The 18,982-nt window shown below is 35.0% G+C and overlaps 2 protein-coding genes across 6 annotated transcripts in view; both read right to left on the bottom strand.

The window, feature by feature from the left end:
- Nucleotides 1–1,747: 1,747 nt before the first annotated feature.
- LOC107693224 (keratinocyte-associated protein 3-like) lies at nucleotides 1,748–7,301 on the bottom strand. Its single transcript, XM_016492520.1, has 6 exons — nucleotides 7,174–7,301; nucleotides 6,435–6,619; nucleotides 5,172–5,231; nucleotides 4,515–4,712; nucleotides 4,270–4,404; nucleotides 1,748–2,703 (listed from the first exon to the last, which is right to left on the bottom strand). Exons 1-6 carry the CDS (start codon nucleotides 7,184–7,186, stop codon nucleotides 2,608–2,610), a joined length of 687 nt encoding a protein of 228 aa, XP_016348006.1. The 5' UTR covers nucleotides 7,187–7,301; the 3' UTR covers nucleotides 1,748–2,607.
- A 2,448-nt stretch (nucleotides 7,302–9,749) lies between these two features.
- The window catches only part of LOC107692786 (YLP motif-containing protein 1-like), a 26,588-nt gene continuing 17,355 nt past the window's right edge, over nucleotides 9,750–18,982 (bottom strand). For 3 of the 5 annotated variants that reach the window (XM_016491987.1, XM_016492004.1, XM_016491980.1), the window contains 7 exons: nucleotides 17,890–18,034; nucleotides 16,079–16,285; nucleotides 14,948–15,162; nucleotides 14,721–14,851; nucleotides 14,205–14,332; nucleotides 13,743–13,857; nucleotides 9,750–10,754 (listed from right to left, as the gene is read on the bottom strand). In XM_016491987.1, coding sequence (XP_016347473.1) covers nucleotides 10,574–10,754; nucleotides 13,743–13,857; nucleotides 14,205–14,332; nucleotides 14,721–14,851; nucleotides 14,948–15,162; nucleotides 16,079–16,285; nucleotides 17,890–18,034 — 1,122 coding nt within the window. In that variant the 3' untranslated portion in view covers nucleotides 9,750–10,573. Of the gene's footprint in view, nucleotides 10,755–12,037; nucleotides 12,112–13,742; nucleotides 13,858–14,204; nucleotides 14,333–14,720; nucleotides 14,852–14,947; nucleotides 15,163–16,078; nucleotides 16,286–17,889; nucleotides 18,035–18,982 lie in introns of all 5 variants that reach the window. The other 2 variants (XM_016491994.1, XM_016492011.1) reach the window with 2 other exon arrangements.

The following is an 18,982-nucleotide window of genomic DNA, read 5'->3' on the forward strand; positions in this document are numbered from 1 at the left end:
TCTCCTCGCTCCTCGTCCTCCGGCCGTGACCCGGATATCGATCAAACTCAGCCATCATGAAGGACGTCTTGATTCTCTAATTGCATCGTGAGGAGGCGAGGAACGAGGAAGCTTTCAGAGGAGCTTTGAGCGAGGAGGCAGTTTTTCTTGTTGAAAAACTGATAATGTACAAATTCTTCTCCATCTGTCACAGTCATTTTAATTTGTGATTGCAGTTTTAATAAATCATATTTTGAACAGGGCATCTTGTTTTATTAATTTTTATTATGAATAACCACCCTTTAACAACATAAGGGCAGATCCCTTGAGCGCAGCTGATGAGAATCAAGAATATTCCAATGTACAAATAAGCATTCCTTTGATTTTTCCGTCCTCATTTTCTTTCCTTGCATCCTAAGGGCGTTGGAGCTAAGACGCGAGGAAAGGAAAGGACAATGCACAAATAAGAAACGAGAAGCGTTTCTATGGCAACAACGCCAAAGCTTTCAAGTCCTTGTAGAACTCGTAATTAGATCTTGTAAACCGGGAATGTTCTGAGAGCTTCTGGTGCGTTCAAGGCCTCCTGGGAAGTTCGTATTTAGTTGGCAAGTTGTGTCTCCCCAAATCAACTGGGCATGTCCTGGGGAGACGTTTCAAACTCTGGCACAGAGCTAGGATGCACATTTAATTAAATTACATCAAAACTAATAATTGACTAAATTAATTTAAAATGAAACTTTAAATATTTTTGACTGCAGTTACTCTGTACGTATAACAGCAAAGGCATCAACATGTACAATAAAAGCAGTGGAATGAAATAAAAGGTAATGGTAAAATATCTATGTATATAATATATAACCGAATATATAAGGCTATTGGTTTATACACTGAAAAAAATGTTTCATTAATCCAATTAAAAAAATGTAGGTTAATGATTCACATCTATATTTTTTAACTTGAGCCAATGAAAAATAAATAACTTGCCCTAAGTTATTTATTTTTCATTGGCTCAAGTTAAAAAATATAGATGTGAATCATTACCCTAAATTTTTTTAATTGGATGAATGAAACATTTTTTTCAGTGTATAATAAAACTCTTTCAAACTACATTTCACAGTGACCTCAGTAACCAGGGGAACAGGTTAGTTGATGGTGTATTTTTCTCTTTATCTTTCTAAAATAATAACCATAAAGTTTGGAGTCTGATAATCGAGTCTGTAGATAACTAGGGTTTTGTCTCTGATGCTCTGAGTGAACAGCAGATGTCCAGCAATCCAACAGGTGCAGTGAAGTGAATGAGGTCAGCTTTACCATAACACTGAGAACACAACATCAACTTACGTGTGGAATTAAACAGAGCCAGTGTGGGATCACAGGATGAACAATAATGAGAACTGTTTTTCCAGTCTAACAAAGGGTCAGTGAAAGCTAATGTTGTTCATCCACCTCGGGGGAACAAAAAAGTTTTGTTTGAATTGTTGAGCTTTTTAAAACTACATTTTTTATGCTGCATTAATTGCATTTTAGATAATTGTTCATTAAACTACTAAATACAATAAATTATTAAAAATATGTATTTTAATTCCTGGTTAAAGCTTAGATTTAAAAGAATAACATTCACCATTTCCAACTCTAGTTGTGGAATCTAAAATGAAATTACTATCTGCATATCAAAAAATATTTCATAGCCTAACATAAATAATTATTCATTATGGAACACTTTTACATTGAGAAAGGGTTCTGGAAACTCTATTTGTTATATTAATATTTATTTATTCAAATATTATGCACATTGATAACAACAACATACCACAGTGTTAAAAAGTAATACAATAAAATGTAGACAGCAAAGCTTCAATTTTCTGAATTGCGATGAGGGACTTTTGAATAATCCATCAGGAATGAAACAAAATTACAGCTCTCTAAACACACAAACACAGTCTTTTGAAATGAAACATAATTCATCATGTAGAGGGAAATCCCTTTGCTTTGACAGTGTCAGTCATGTCTCTACGTCAATATTTAACGCCTTTAATCATACTGGATTATCTGTGAATGTGAGACTTTCTCTGCATCATTAAATCCAACTCATATTAACATGTCTCACAGCGCTCTGGCACACTCTGAAATATTTGTAAGCCTACCAGCTATAGGGAGCTCAGTCTGTGGCACATTAGGTATTAAAACAGCTGCTTTAAACTAAAATATGTTTTGGTATATTTGACATCACAAGCACAATAGCATCTCATATTAAAAAAGAATACAAAGTCACTTAAAAAAATCATCAGTTTAATTTTGAAATTACGCACAAGTTGGGTGTTTCAATGTAAACAAGAACCGCAAAACACGTAAGTCCAGACACAGTTTCAGAAAACACCATAATGGATATAATCTATGATGTTTTTGTCTAAATTACAGTCTATATGTGTAGACTGAAAACATTCAGTCCAAAAGTCCAACTGACAAAGCCTGTATCAACCTCAGTGCTTCAAATCATCTACAAAACATCTACAATTATCAATTAATAAAATTCAGAATGTAACTCAGTATGAATGCAAACTATTATCATGATCTGTTTCACTACACAGCATCTAATTAAACTTCCACTTTAACATTGGGATTGTCTCTCTAAGCGCTGGCAGAGTGATGTGCAATGAGACGCTCGCCTTGAGTCGTGTGGTCTTGGTCCATCTTTGATCCTGATGCCAGTGCCTCCTCTTCCAGCTGTTATGATATACAATAACACGGATTAAAAAGAGGTCATATTATAGCTTTTTTAATCACTAATCACTTTTAATTACAGATTTACAAGACATTTTTCTACTCCCTGACCCTTAGAATTGGCTGTTTTGAACTGATAAAACGTATACTCTGAATGCAATGCAAATTGCTTTGGATAAACATGTCGGCTTTATTCTACCTTAAAGGAATAGTTCACCCAAAATTGCATCCAAGATGTAAATGAGGTTGTTTCTTCATCGGAACAGATTTGGAGAAATGTAGCATTCCATCACTTGCTCACCAATGGATGCTCTGCAGTGAATGGGTACCATCAGAATGAGAGTCCAAACAGCTGATAAAAACATCACAATAATCCAGAAGTAATCCACACCACTCCAGTCCACCAATTAACAACTTGTGAAGTGAATAGCTGCATGTTTGTAAGAAACAAATCCATCATTAAGGCATTTTACCTTCAAACTGTTGCTTTTGAGGTCAGCTTTACCATAACACTGAGAACACAACATCAACTTACGTGTGGAATTAAACAGAGCCAGTGTGGGATCACAGGATGAACAATAATGAGAACTGTTTTTCCAGTCTAACAAAGGGTCAGTGAAAGCTAATGTTGTTCATCCACCGCGGGGGAACAAAAAAGTTTTGTTTGAATTGTTGAGCTTTTTAAAACTACATTTTTTATGCTGCATTAATTGCATTTTAGATAATTGTTCATTAAACTACTAAATACAATAAATTATTAAAAATATGTATTTTAATTCCTGGTTAAAGCTTAGATTTAAAAGAATAACATTCACCATTTCCAACTCTAGTTGTGGAATCTAAAATGAAATTACTATCTGCATATCAAAAAATATTTCATAGCCTAACATAAATAATTATTCATTATGGAACACTTTTACATTGAGAAAGGGTTCTGGAAACTCTATTTGTTATATTAATATTTATTTATTCAAATCCACTCCAGTCCACCAATTAACATCTTGTAAAGTGAAAAGCTGCATTAATTGCCATTAAAACAGTTTTAATTTTAAACTGTTGCTTTTGGCTAAAATACAAGTCCATAATCCATAATATTGCCTTTTCCAAAAGCAACAGTTTGAAGGTAAAATGCCTTAATGATGGATTTGTTTCTTACAAACATGCAGCTATTCACTTCACAAGTTGTTAATTGGTGGACTGGAGTGGTGTGGATTACTTATGGATTATTGTGATGTTTTTATCAGCTGTTTGGACTCTCATTCTGACGGCACCCATTCATTGCAGAGCATCCATTGGTGAGCAAGTGATGTAATGTTACATTTTTCCAAATCTGTTCCCATGAAGAAACAAACTCATCTACACCTTAGATGACCTGAGGGTGAGTAAATTTGCATTTTTAGGTGAACAGCTCCTTTACATGCATAAATGTATATGTAAAGAGCTCAGAACCCTGCCAAGTCATTTCCATAATCTGTTAGAGGTTCACAAAAAATCCCTATGAAAATTATTATGGTTTTAAACAGCAGGTTCATTCAGCTGAGCCGTCTGCATGCATATTGAGAGATGTACCTGCTCTCTGATGTAGGTTTGAGCACAGGGTCCGATGCCTCTTAACTGGAGACCCACAATAAAGCACCACACAGACAGTCCAGCCTCAAGTGTGGTGAATGTAGCACAGGTGAACCACAGAGCAAGAGTTGTGTCCTGGAAGAGAAACAGCAGTTCAGTCTTCACATACAAGATGAAAGTTCAAACTGGTTAACTTATATAAAATTGTTCAAAAACACCAGATGCATTTCTGTAGACTGACTCACATAGATGCGAGTTGCATCAAAAGGACAGTTGACGATGACCAGAGAACGTGCATTCACAGGCATGTTAGTGGAATTACATCCTTTCATGAGCGTGCTCCCGTCGGCTGAAATGGTCATGCTGATCGCCAAAATCAGCCCCACTAAACACGCCAGCGAGAAAAAGGCATTCAGAAAGGAACTCACTAACAGACCGATGTGCTACAGGAAGCAGAAGAACAGAGATGAGTTAAACACTAGAGAGAAAGAATGTGGTATTTTTGCATTGGTATACAGAACAATCATGCTGATAAGGTAGTATGTCCATATGTCCTCTTTTTTACCCAGACATGGCCTGGCTGGGATTTCTAAATCGCCTAAAATGTCCAAGTTTTGGCTTTGTTTTCATACTTGCTGAAGGTAATGACTAAAAAGTAGCTTGACCAATAGTGTGCAGACATTGTATATATTCAACCAATCGTGGTGTGTGAGAAGGTGGGATCTACAGAGAACGGTCAAAGCCATGCAAATACACATACATATAATGTATGAGGACTGTAGAGAACACATTAATAAGAAAACAAAGCCAAAACCTGAAAATTTTAGGTGATTTTGAAATGCCGGCCAGGACATGTCTGGGAAAAAGAGAACATATATTCACCCTAGATTAGGCCTACTTACCAATTTCAAGTTGGTTATATTCCTTGACACCAATATTGCAACAATTCCACTTGCAATGCTCTGAGAAAAACATGTTAACATGATTAGGTGTGAGGACATTCAATGGCATTTTATTCTCATTTTTCTGATTTTGTGGGAAAATGTAGAAATTAAAACTACTCAGGAACCCTAAAAAGTTGAATGTGTTAAATATGTGTGAAAAGAGTATTATAAGCACTTTTCTAAACAGCTTGAAGGAATAGTTTACCCAAAAACTAAAATTTGTTGACAATGTATTCACCCTTAGGCCATCCATGAACGTGAGTTTATGAACATGAGTTTGTTTCTTCATCGAAACAGATTGGGAGAAATTTAGATCCTCTGCAGTGAATGGGTGCCGTCAGAATGAGAGTCCAAACAGCTGATAAAAACATCACAATAATGCAGTAATCCACACCACTCCAGTCCATCAGTTAATGTCATGTGAAGCGAAAAGCTGCATGCATGCATGTAATAAACAAATCAATCATTAAGACTTTTTTAACTTCAAACAAGTCTTCCATCCATAATAATGCTTTCTCCAGTGAAAAAGATTGTCTCGTCTGAATCAGGAGAGAAATATGCACAGATCAAGCAACCGTTCACAAGCAAAAACAGTCCAAAACAGTTCTAAACAAATATGTTAGTAGATTTTGATGTGAGAGGGCAACAGGGGGTGGACTTTTTCACTGGAGGAAGCATTATTATGGATTATGTATTATGGACTCATATTTTGGCAAGAAGCAACGGTTTGAAGTTAAAACGCCTTAATGATGGATTTGTTTCTTACAAACACAAAGCTTTTCGCTTTATAAGATGTTAATTGATGGACTGTAGTCGTGTGGATTACTTGTGGATTATTGTGATGTTTTTATCAGCTGTCATTCTGACGGCACCCATTCACTGCAGAGGATACATTGGTGAGCATGTGATGTAATGCTAAATTTACATCCAAATCTACATCTCGGATGACCTGAGGGTGTGTAAAATGCTGCTCAGTTTTTAATTTTTGTGTGAAATATTCCTTTAAGTAAATATGCAGACTTGACTCACACAAAGCACACCCAAAGTAGTAGCAAATCCTTCGATTTACATTTACAGACATGTGACCAGACCCTTTCTGAATGAAAAATCTTGAGATTCAGAAAGCATCACATACTGGAGATTACATGCATGAGTTGAATCAGCATCATTTAGGACCCACAAATGGGACATGAGAGAATATACCGAAGCGCAACCACTCACCAGCAGTCCTGAGGTGACAGAGATGATGTTTGATACGGTATATTCTGTTGAGATCTCATTGCTGGGTTTGGATACGTGGCGTAACACGCTGCCATGGACAATGGCACTCAGGATGAAATTAACATGCCCAATGACGATGAGGGTCAGTCCTTTCGTCATCAGCCGCCCAGGGCCCTTCTGCTTGTCTAGAATATAGTATACTATCATACAGTGGTTTAAAAAAATTACACCGAAACAATATAATTGCATTAGAAAAGAAATACCACTAGACCTTTTCTCAGAACTAATTAAACGTTTATTAACCAGTTTTGCAACGAACTAGTGGCTGACACCAGTGGACTTTATTTATTTTGCAATGTATTGGCATACATTTTAAGTGTTGCTTCAATAAAAAAAAGGGCTTGTAATACGTATAAACAGATTTATTACATAGTTTAGAACATTTATAGTTGTGTATAAAGTACAAGCCTGACGCAAATCCCATGTTCCTTCTAATCTGCTTTAGCAGGATTTAGTGCAAAATATTGTTCCTGAAGTTTTATCCAGCTGATAAAAATTATTTTCTACAGTGAATAAAACATTAGGAAAATGTAAACATGTAAATGTAAACAGACGCGAACAAATAACCGATTGTCGGAGGCTTCTTTTCTCTGGACACCGTTCTTTACCGCTTCAGTTAAACTATAAATCACCTGTAATTCTCGCACCTGCAATAAAAAGAAAGAAATGACCGTCTTACCGAAATCACACATATCTGTATCCACGTATTTGAACCCAGTTTAGAAGGAAAAACTTGGATATCAAACGCAGGTTCCTCCCTTCATAGTCGATGACGTAACGCACGACTCACCTGTACAGCGGAAGTGGGTGGAGCCAGAATACAAACGTCACTCAATGCGAACACAGAAAAGCTCCAATGAATCTCTTATTTTTTGAAGTGAAAAAAAAAAAAATAAAAAAATTTAAATTATATATATATATATATATATATATATATATATATATATATATATATATATATATATATATATATATATATATATATATATATATATATATATATATATATATATATATATATATATATATATATATATATATATATATATATATATATATATATATATATATATATATATATATATATATATATATATATATATATATATATATATATATATATATATATATATATATATTGTATTAATGCATATTAATATAAATTTTTTATTAATAATCGTTGTCATAAAGATGCTGTTGTCTCACATTTCGTTGTCACAGATTTTCTCTTTAATTCTCTCTGATTCTTAATTTTAATTTTGAAAGTTGCAAAAATAATTTTGCTGGATTATTGCATGATATATGCATTTGATAAGGTTTAATTGGTTTTGAAATAGTTAATCAATATATAGCCTAACACTATAATACTATATAACAACTTATGCTGTATGTTTACTTTTTTTGCATTGCATTGCATTGCATACTGCCACTGTATTGGTCAAGCTGGCATCTGGGAATACTCTTAGCTTTCCCTTATGTTGTTCATAAGGGTTTTACCAGTGATGCATCTCACATGACCAACGCAACGCTCTATCCAAAAATAGATTTAGTTTCATGACACTCACTGTAGCTCTAAAAACTGTCTGGCATCTGTCTGTCCATGCTAACTATACAAACTATGACAGCACTGTTCTACCGAGACGCATAAAACTGAATTCACCGGAACACCGGCCCGCGGCCACAACCCCGCTCATGGTAAATAGAAAATCCTTTAGATTTCCCTTTTTTTTTTTTTTACTTATTTCTGAAGTCACAATTTAGCAAAAGTTATGAAAAAATGAAAAAACGAACGTTTGCTTTCATTGGTTTTATTTTTGCATTTGCACCACATGGCCTGAAAATTGAATTGTGAAGAGTTACACGGACCAAATGCCACTGTACAAAGTCCTGTCATATCTGAATGCCACACCCCACAATATCAGCACTAAGCAAATATTAGAGTAGCGAGGACAAAGCACAGGCACATCAGGTAAACAAGATGATAACAGAACACTGGAAAAGGAATAGGCAAAATTTACAGAACACATAAAAACATGGACATTTTATTGTCAGGTAATATCATATTGCATTAAATTGATCAACAAGTCAAATCATACGCCTGGGTCTTATTTTTGGTAAAGAAATAAGATGGAAATTAGCTTTTGTCATCTTGAAACCCCCCAAAACACTTTTTTGGTGATTTGTTAAGGTTTTTTTTGTGTGTGTGTGTAAAAGACCAATTTCTCACTTATTTCTTTAGCAAAAATAAGCATATAAATATAAAACAATGTAGCCTATTATCAATGCATAAGGAAACCTATGAACCCAGAGCCAAAGCGACCCCTTGTGGCGTCCAGACGCATGCAGGGGTCATCTGAAGGTCACTGCACTGCAGATGCTGCAAATCCTGTCAGACCGTCATAAATGTGTGCGTAAAGTGAGACAAACACACAAGCACAGTATAGAAAGTCAGAATGGTATTTTTATTTGAACTGTACTGTATGCTAAATGTTCACCTCGGTACAATAAACAAATACAAATACTCACACTAAAAACCAAACCTACAGTTCCGGAACCAACCTGACTGGAGTTGGCCGAGGACCTCAGAATATTGCATATAAACAACACAATGAGCTCCGAACAGTGCGCTTCCACATAAAGAACCCAAAATAAAAGGAACAGGGAAGGGATCAGAGGAAAGAATGGTTACAAAAACATTAAACTAGACAATACAAATCTAATTGAACTGCCATACATTCAACACCAAAAACGCACTGGATGTCAGATCTATAAAAATACCTTGGGTAGGCTGACGGGAAGGAGCGAGTATTTAGACGGGGCTGTCGTGTGTTTTGGAGTAACCGGTAAATGTTCTTCCCGAGACAGGGGCGGTTTTTCACTCCAGTCCCTTTTCTATGTGAGCTGCCATCTATTATTATCATTTGTTTTTTTGAAAGCAAACACAAAATCAAAATCATGTCCCTCACGGTGACGTTCACTCGAATCCAAATTGCCATTTTTGAAAACTGACATCTTAAAACCCGATGCAGTTTGTATTTCAAATCCTGAAAACTCATTTTGAATCGAAATGAATGGATATATCAGTAAAATGGTGTGCTCTTGGGTCTTGAAGAAGAGTGGTTTCTGAGCTGGTGCCTGTTGAATTTGTGCAATTCTGTAAAAAAGAGGTCAAGCTCTTCCTGAGACAGGGGCGGTTTTTCACTCCAGTCCCTTTTCTATGTGAGCTGCCATCTATTATTATCATTTGTTTTTTTGAAAGCAAACACAAAATCAAAATCATGTCCCTCACGGTGACGTTCACTCGAATCCAAATTGCCATTTTTGAAAACTGACATCTTAAAACCCGATGCAGTTTGTATTTCAAATCCTGAAAACTCATTTTGAATCGAAATGAATGGATATATCAGTAAAATGGTGTGCTCTTGGGTCTTGAAGAAGAGTGGTTTCTGAGCTGGTGCCTGTTGAATTTGTGCAATTCTGTAAAAAAGAGGTCAAGCTATGCCAAATGTTGGAAAAAAGCTAAGAATTCATCTTAATTTTTGCCGAAGAACAGCCTTTACCTCTGTTCTCTTAATAGATACACTGCATATATATATATATATATATATATTCATTATCAAGCACTTTTAACACTGAAACAAAGACAAGCACTAATTCTCTGGATGTAAAGAAAAACTAAATTGAAACTCTTGTGAGATTTGTTTACGTAAATAAGGTGAGGAAGAAGAAGACAAGTGCATGGCATCTGATAACTGGCATCGTTTTGAACTCTGTAAGTGGTGCACAAGTAAAGGGGTGTGGTTATGCCATGCCACGCCCCCTAGTAAGAAAGTACCGCCCACCTGCTATAAAACAGGTGGAAATGATGTCCTCCTCTCTCAAGAACAACAGAAACAACCTGGGTTAAAACGTAAATGAATGGAAAAACCTAAAACTGAACACAAGATGGTGGAAAGACGTCCGTGAAGCATGTCTCCGGTGCAGCTAGCGGCAGCTGATTGCTTGTTCACCCGTTCACTGTCTCTTAGTCTCTTTGATTTGCAGTTTTGCTGAATGACTGTCGGTCAGTGGTCAGGTGGTTATGACTTGGCGAGGTGTTCTCTATGGTCGTTGTGTTTGAGGAGCTGGGTGGGGGACGGGGCGAGCCTGGGCTGGGTGCCCGGCGGCAGGGGATGGGCCCCGGGCATCCCGCCGGGCATCATGCCCTCTATCTGTCCACCCATGCCACCAGGAGACATACCCACCGCACCAGGAGGAAACCTGAGAAAATACAGAGAAAATAGCTTTATGCTCTGCCCTTTACCACATGATTACAGACGCAAAAGCTGTTCTCAACTTTGGCTGAGAACCTTTTTAAATTTATACTCTTGCAAAAGTTTGGGCACATTTGATGGAAATGTTTCTCATGTTCCTTAAATTATTCGATCTCAAGACGTCAGCTTAAATGCTTAAAATTCTGCAGACAAAAACAAATCATTACTATATACTCTGCCATTCAACAGTTTGGGGTCAGTAAGATTTGAAAGAAATTAACACTATTCAGCAAGGACGCATTAAATTGATCAAAAGTGACAGTAAAGACTAATATAATGTTACAAAAGATTTCTATTTCAAATAAATGTTATAATCTATTCATCAAATAATCACGGCTTCTACAAAAATATTAAGCAGCACAACTGTTTTCAGCATTGATAAAAACAAATGTTTCTTGAGCAGCAAATCAGCATATTAGAATGATTTCTGAAGGATCATGTGACACTGAAGACTGGAGTAATGATGCTGAAAATTCAGCTTTTCCATCACAGGAATAAATTACATTTTAAAATACATTAAAAGAAACGGTTATTTTAAATTGTAATAATATTTTACAGCATTTTTTTTTTTAATAAATGCAGCCTTGGCAAGCAGAAAAGACTTAAATTTATCCATTTTACTGATCTTAAATGGCTAAATTTTTAAAAGAATTATTCATTTAATAATGTTTAAAAACATCAAAACGAGAATATACTTGTTTCCATAAACAAATTTAAAAAAATGTAAATAATGCACGTTAAAGATTACATCAAGAAATCAACATATCAATGTAGAAACTGATTAATTATACAAAAAATATTTATTTCTAAACTTGACAATTAATGGATAACTTATAGTCATTACGTTCACATTATCATGTATTTCTTTATTGATTTCTTTCTTGATTCATCAGGTACAATTACCAAATTCTCAAATAATTTTTCTTACATTCTCAAATAAAAGTGGCACAAATGGGCCCCAAAATCAGTCTTATTGAACACAGCAAAAAATGCATGAACAACATAACTAAATACATGAAGTAAATATTATGTATAATTAAAATCATAGTAGAATAGTAGGCATCACATGATATTTGCATGTTCTATGAGAATGAGAAATGTAAAAATAAAAATAAAAGGTGACGAATCAAAATTAGGATATCGTTGATGTTTCAGACATCGTTTTGTGTCATTTAGAGATATTTGGACTGTGTCTTGAGCTCTGTGTTTCAGTACGCTGTAAGTAGTTACCTGTCATTGTTTAGGTATACATTTTGTCTTGCAGGCCACCAGGAGAAACGGCTGGTAGCGGCTGGGCCACTCTGCTGAGCGAGAGAACCAATCAGACTGAGCAACACAATCGGGGCTGGTTTTTATGTGTGGGTTGGAGAGTTAAATGCATAAGAATGAGGTGTTAGTTTAGGGAAATGTTCAGAAGGGTCATAGCGGGTAAATCTAGAGGTGATGCTGTCGAAGTTAATTTATGTGTGCCACAGGGACAGACGGCAGTCTCGTTTGAGTCTATTTGCATATGGTGATCTGGAGGGATAACACTCACTACACAGAGATGAATTAATGAAGCACGTCTGCATAGCTGAACACAGCCGCTGTACTGCTTGGCTGCTCATACAATAGAATCCATGAATTTGTTGTGTATTTCATCTTACAGAGAGGAAGGAGTGATCTTGAGTCCAGTGGGGAAAAGAGCAGGGATTGGAAGGAATTTAATGATTCCGGTTTTGATTCAGATTTAATCTGATGATTCAAGTTTATCAACAATTTGATTGATTTAGTCCTTTTATGGCAGTTATTCCAATGAATATGACTTTTCTATGACTATTTTTGTAACATTTAGATTTTTTTTTTTTTACATATGTGACCCTGGAGCACAAAACCAGTCTTAAGTCGCTGGGGTATATTTGTAGCAATAACCAAAAAAACATTGTATGGGTCAAAATTATCGATTTTTCTTTTATGCCAAAAATCATTAGGATATTAAGTAAAGATCATGTTCCATGAAGATATTTTGTAAATTTCCTACTGTAAATATATTAAAACTTAATTTTTGATTAGTAATATGCATTGCTAAGAACTTCATTCTGGACAACTTTAAAGGCGATTTTCTCAATATTTAGATTTTTATGCACCCTCAGATTCCAGATTTTCAAATAGTTGTATCTCGACCAAATATTCTCCTATCCTAACAAACCATACATCAAATGGAAAGCTTATTTATTCAGCTGATATATATTATAATTTTTTTTTACTGGTTTTGTGGTCCAGGGTCACATATTTATTATTAATTAAATAATATTTATTATACCATTTATTAAACTATTACTATTTACTATTTAGTATTGTACCTTTTTTTTCTGAATGTGTCTCACTGGCAAATAGTTCTTCGGTTTTAAGATAATCATAAATCTTACCAAATTATTTTAGATTTATACTGACAACACACACAAAAAACAACGATTTGCCAATGTGGTAAGAAAAATAAACATAATACAAAATATATTCTTTCTAAATTAATATCACATGCAGTTTTACTTTTAAGTATATTTATAGTTTTAGGAACAGTTCAGATATTTTAAAAATATATCAAATTAATCAAATCTAATTTAATTTATAAAATTGGCAAAATTCAAAATTCAAAAATAAAATGAAATGTATTACAATTAATTAAAAATATTCATTATCATTAAAAATAAATGAAGAAAATTATTTAAAAGGTTAATTACATCAAATTTTAGGACTGAAAGATTAACAGAACTGAATGCAATGAAAATCATTTGGGTCCAGTTCTAAATAAGAACCAGTTCTCAATCCTAGAAAAGAGGGTGTTTGAGATGGTAAAAAACTCAGGGATGGACAGTAAAAGGATTAGCAAGATAAAATAGGTGAAGTATGAAAAAATAGATGGCGTTCTGTGCATGTTTAAGATCTCTTATGTCACCTGTAGGCTCCGCCGTTGAGCTCCGGATGTACCTGCTGCTCCATCACCCCCCACGGAGCCGTAGTCACAAAAAACTCTTTGTTGACGCAGTTTCTGAGACTATCTGGAATATGACCTGAAAACCAGAACAAACCCGAGACATGATGACTGATGTACAATAGGACGGATATTTTATAAAAAGAACTAGATTTACATTCCCTGAAGGAAGTACAAGTGCTTGCTAGGCCGCGAAAGACTAACGTTTGAGGTAAAAAAAGAAAGTTTAAAAAGTTTTGCGATAGAGATAGAAGTGAGAGAAAGAGAAATAAATCAGGACCCCCCCCTTCACAGCTCACATGCAATTAACCATAATTAAGCATTGATAATCACAATGTTGTACGCAAATTCTATGATGATATCCTCATGAGAGTGGTTACATTTTGAATAGCAAACATTCTAAGAAGTCAGTGGGAGATTTTGTACCGGTGATGGCCCTGCGGATCTCAGTGGCCGCTGCCTCTCTCATCTCTAGTGAGGCCTGCTCACTGTACCACGCCGTGTGAGGGGTGCAGATCAGATTGGGCGCGTCCTTCAGAGGACCCTGAGAAAAACTGAGAGAAAGACATCTCATTTTGCGCACTAGATCTCATTTTTACTACACATTGAACTTCACTGGTCATGTGCATACACTACCGTCAGTAAGATTTTTAAAATGTTTTTGAAAAAGTCTCTTATGCTCATTGGGCTGCATTTATTTGATTAGAAATACTGTAAAAACAGTGAAATATTATTACAATTTAAACAAACTATTTTCTATATGAATATGTTGTAAAATGTGATTTATTCCTGTGATGCAAAGCTAGGATGCATTCATCCTAATTTTGCATATTATATAGAAATAATAGCGTGCAAATGTAGGTGCAGCTGAAGAAATGTTTGGAGTTGCAGCAAAGTAACACGGAGATTGGATTACAATTAATATGTCATTCCAAATGTTACCTGAAGGGTTCAGACTCGTGAACGTCCAGGGCGGCCCCCCGTATCCTGCCCTCTTTGAGAGCCTGAGCCAGGGCTTTTTCATCCACCAGACCCCCTCGTGCTGTGTTGACTAGAAATGCTCCCTGTCGCATCTAACAAAACATCGTACCTGATGTTCACACATCAGCCACTAGATGGCGCTCATGATAGCAGGAATGGGTTTAATGGGCCGTTTGTGGGTAATGTACCTGTTTGATGGTGAAGTCGTTGATGAGGTGGTGATTGTGTTCGTTTAGGTTGCAGTGGAGAGACACACAGTCGCTCTGGTACAGGAGGTCCTGCAAGGTGTAAACTCTCTGGACGCCCAGCGATCGCTCTAAACCGTCTTGCAGGTACGGGTCATAAAAGATCACATTGAAGCCAAATGCTTTCGCTCGAACAGCCACTGCCTGTCCCGATCGGCCTATGAGACAAAGATGGCATATATAACTTGTATGGTGCTTTTTTTTGTCGTTATTAGAGCTTGGAAAACCTGTTGTCACCACTGACTTTAGTTATATGAAAAAATTTTCACACGAGTGGCCTGACTAGATGATGACATAATTTATTTGAACTATTCTTGTAGTATATGTTCATGTCATACTGTATCTACCGGTCAAAAGCTAACACTTAATCAAATTTTTCTTGAACGCTTGAAATTAGTCTTGTATACAGTGATAAATTGTGCCTATATATGAATATCAACATATGAAGATTTTTGATCTCTACATAATTCCCATAATTTAATTTGCATTATTTCATAGTTGTGATGACTTTGCGGTTACAAAAACAGTAAATAAGATTATGTTCATTCAACTAAATCAGTTTATTTAATATAATAAATAATAACAATTAGCTTGATTTTATGATTATGATAAATAATTAGTTCAATAATAATAGCAATAATTGTCATTAAATGAAATTAGCAAGCATTATTATTATTATTATATGCTTACCACAATTGCATAACTGTCATTTTAGTATTATTTATATACAATTATAGTATTTATTAATATTTTGACTTTAACTTAAATTTTTATATTTAATATAATTTTATATTTTAATATATTTTATATTCTATTTCAGTTTTCATTTTAAAGTATAGTTTAGGTTTTAGTAATTTTTTTAGTAAATCTGAATTAAAATTTTAATTCAGTTGTAGTTTTAGTCATTTTTGCAAGTCTATTTTTGCAAACATTTTTATTTTTATGCTATGTAATAATATTTATATTTTATTTAATACATTATTTCAATGAACAAACTTTTTTTTTAATAGTTTTAGTTAATAACAACAACACATTTGTAAAATATTGTAACGTTTTAGTGTTTCTGTCCCTCACCAAAGCCAATAAGTCCAAGTGTTTCTCCTCTAATGCGGGCGGCCCCTGACGCCACCTCTCTGATCTGCTCCACGCTCTGGACCCGTGTGCCCTCACGCATGGCCTGGTACAGCCAGGTGTTCCTCCTGTACAGGTTCAGGATGTGGCAAAGCGTTGAGTCTGCCGTCTCCTCCACAGCAGCTGATGGAATATTACACACCGCAATACCTGCAGACATGCACTAATGTTAGGCAACATGAAAAGATTCACATTTACATATCAGAGCAGATTCAATAAACTAGATTCAAATAAACCAGATTCAAATGGCCTCAGATGGTCTATTAACGCTATTAACCCCTGATCCCGTCTTCTCTCCATTCATGGATTTGACCTGTATTAAGCTGTATCTGTAATATTTCTCCTTTTATTCTAACCATATAAACATCTGTCCCAGAGGAACAATTAGCCCTCTTGTACCTCCTTCTGTCTCTGACGGTCTTCTCGTCGCTGTTTGACTCCTCAAACATTCAAACATCCAACCTTTACTCACCACGTGCAGAGTACTTTGTATTTCTCAACAACCATTGAACCTGGTTTCTGAGCTAAGCAGTATTTGATGTCAGTAGTGTGTTTTCTGTGAGGAGAGCATCTTGATACTAAGTATCAGACTATATGAGCATTTAGAATCAAAACACACCTTTAAGGCCCGTTCACACCAAGAACGATAACTATAAAGATAAGGATATTAGCGTCCACACCAGCGAACGATATCGTCTGTTTATTCTAAGCACACGCGTGTCTGCCGCTTTAAATTCTCGAACTCGATACAGCAGGATGGATTCTGATTGGCTGTCAATGTTTTTATGGTTCATCAGCTGGAAAAAAATCGTTCTGAAAGTGATTCCAACGATATCGTTTCTCTGGGACTTATAGTTGTTATAGTTGTGGTGTGGACTCTGCTATTCTTTAATATTGAGAATGATTTTTAGAACTATATCTTTATCGTTATCGTCATTGGTGTGAACGGGCCTTAAGACATTCTACATTTTATTTGCTAAGGCTTTTCACATTACCATCTATCAATTAGGTTTCTCGTTGTCATTAATTAGGTGTATATCATTGTCCAGAAAGCTGCTAAAACAACATGTTACTTAGATTCTTTAAACAAGATTTTTTTATTTTTTTTTATATAACACGTTATGTATAATGCATTACATTGCTATTCATATGTTGTAATGCATTTTATTTTAAACTGTATATAAAGTTAAAACGCAATATAATACTTGCAGATTCCTTGTTACATCTGCATCTGGTTGTTTGTCATATGCTTGTGTAACAATCAATAGATAAGCATTATAAATGTATTATAACTGTGGTTACAAATTATACATTAGATAATACTAGGGTGCATTACATTTACAAGGCATAATTAATGCATTAAAAATATTTTGATAATGCATTATATATAAAGGCCTCAACTAAAGTGTTACTGTTTTTATTATTATTGTTGTTGTTGTTATTTTTGGTCAAACTTACATTTTTATGTCTTCACAAAAAAAGATATTCTGAAGAATGTTGGTAACCGAACAGTTGCTGGTAGCCACTGACTTTCAAAGCATGGACAAAAATACTATGAATGTCAATGGCTACCATCAACTGTTTGGTTACCAACATTCTTTAGAATATCTTCTTTTGTGCTCAACAGAAGAAAGAAACTCATACGGGTTGGAACACACAAGGGTGAGTAAATGATGACATTTTTGGGTGAACTATCCCTTTAAGACCAAAAATTGTGACCAGGAAACATTTCTTAGCATTTGTAATGCTCTTACCCATCTCTCCAGCTGCTTTAATATCAATATTGTCATATCCACTACCGATGCGGATTATGATTCGGAGGGCTTTAAATTTCTCCAGATCTTCTCTGGTCAGAGTGATGGTGTGGTACATCATCGCCCCCACCGCCTCGTTCAACACCTGCCACAGATACATTTATACCACACTATAAACATCAGAGAATAAAGCCGTGGGGTGTTTATTAAGGACACATAAATCATTTCTTTGTAGCATCCTATGTGGGTGTAATGCATTTCTCATGATGAGCTTGCCATGTTCATCTACATGTCATTTCATGCATTTACTCACAGATAATTGTTGGTTTTTACTCAATTGAGAATTGTGCAATTACACACATTACAAACACGCAATTCTAAATCCAACAGCAATAAAAAAGACATGATTAAACTTAACAGGCAATTTTCCCTTGTGATGAAAAAGGAGTAATTTAACTCAATGAAATGAGATTGTACACTAAATGAATATATGGGTCTTATAAATGGGTCACTATGAAATGAATCACAGCCTGTGTGTTTGTATGAGCCAGTGTTTCTTGCGGTTTTTGTTTAGTATGCATACATACATACTAGACTAAATCTATTTTATGTAACACATTTATTACTACAAAATCATCGTCATATAAACATCTAGTCAGTCAGTCAGTAACAGATTCTCATAGCTGGCGCATTTGATCAATTATTTAAAAGTGAATCAGACAACAGTGGTCGTGGTATTTGTTGCTGCATGCTTGTTTGTTATTTATTTACGGTCTGATTTAATTTTAAGTAGAAAAACAGCATTGGAGTAGATAAGTATAGAAAAATGCAGAAATAATGGTTCTTCTGATATAGACAGTCCAATTATATTTACATATCTATATAAATATTTTGCAGTACCCTGTATTAGGTTATTTGATCTGTTTGGTTGAAATGATGGCTCCTGATAGAAAAAAAATTGTTTTATCGGCTAAAGGTTGAAATAAATAAATAAATACATAAGACAGTCCAATGAGATATAAATAATGAGACGCATATATACACACATACATACATAATTTATAAATATATATATATATATATATATATTTTT

Source organism: Sinocyclocheilus anshuiensis, unplaced genomic scaffold (genome assembly GCF_001515605.1).
Source record: "Sinocyclocheilus anshuiensis isolate Anshui unplaced genomic scaffold, SAMN03320099.WGS_v1.1 scaffold261, whole genome shotgun sequence".
Classification (NCBI taxonomy): Eukaryota; Metazoa; Chordata; class Actinopteri; order Cypriniformes; family Cyprinidae; genus Sinocyclocheilus; species Sinocyclocheilus anshuiensis.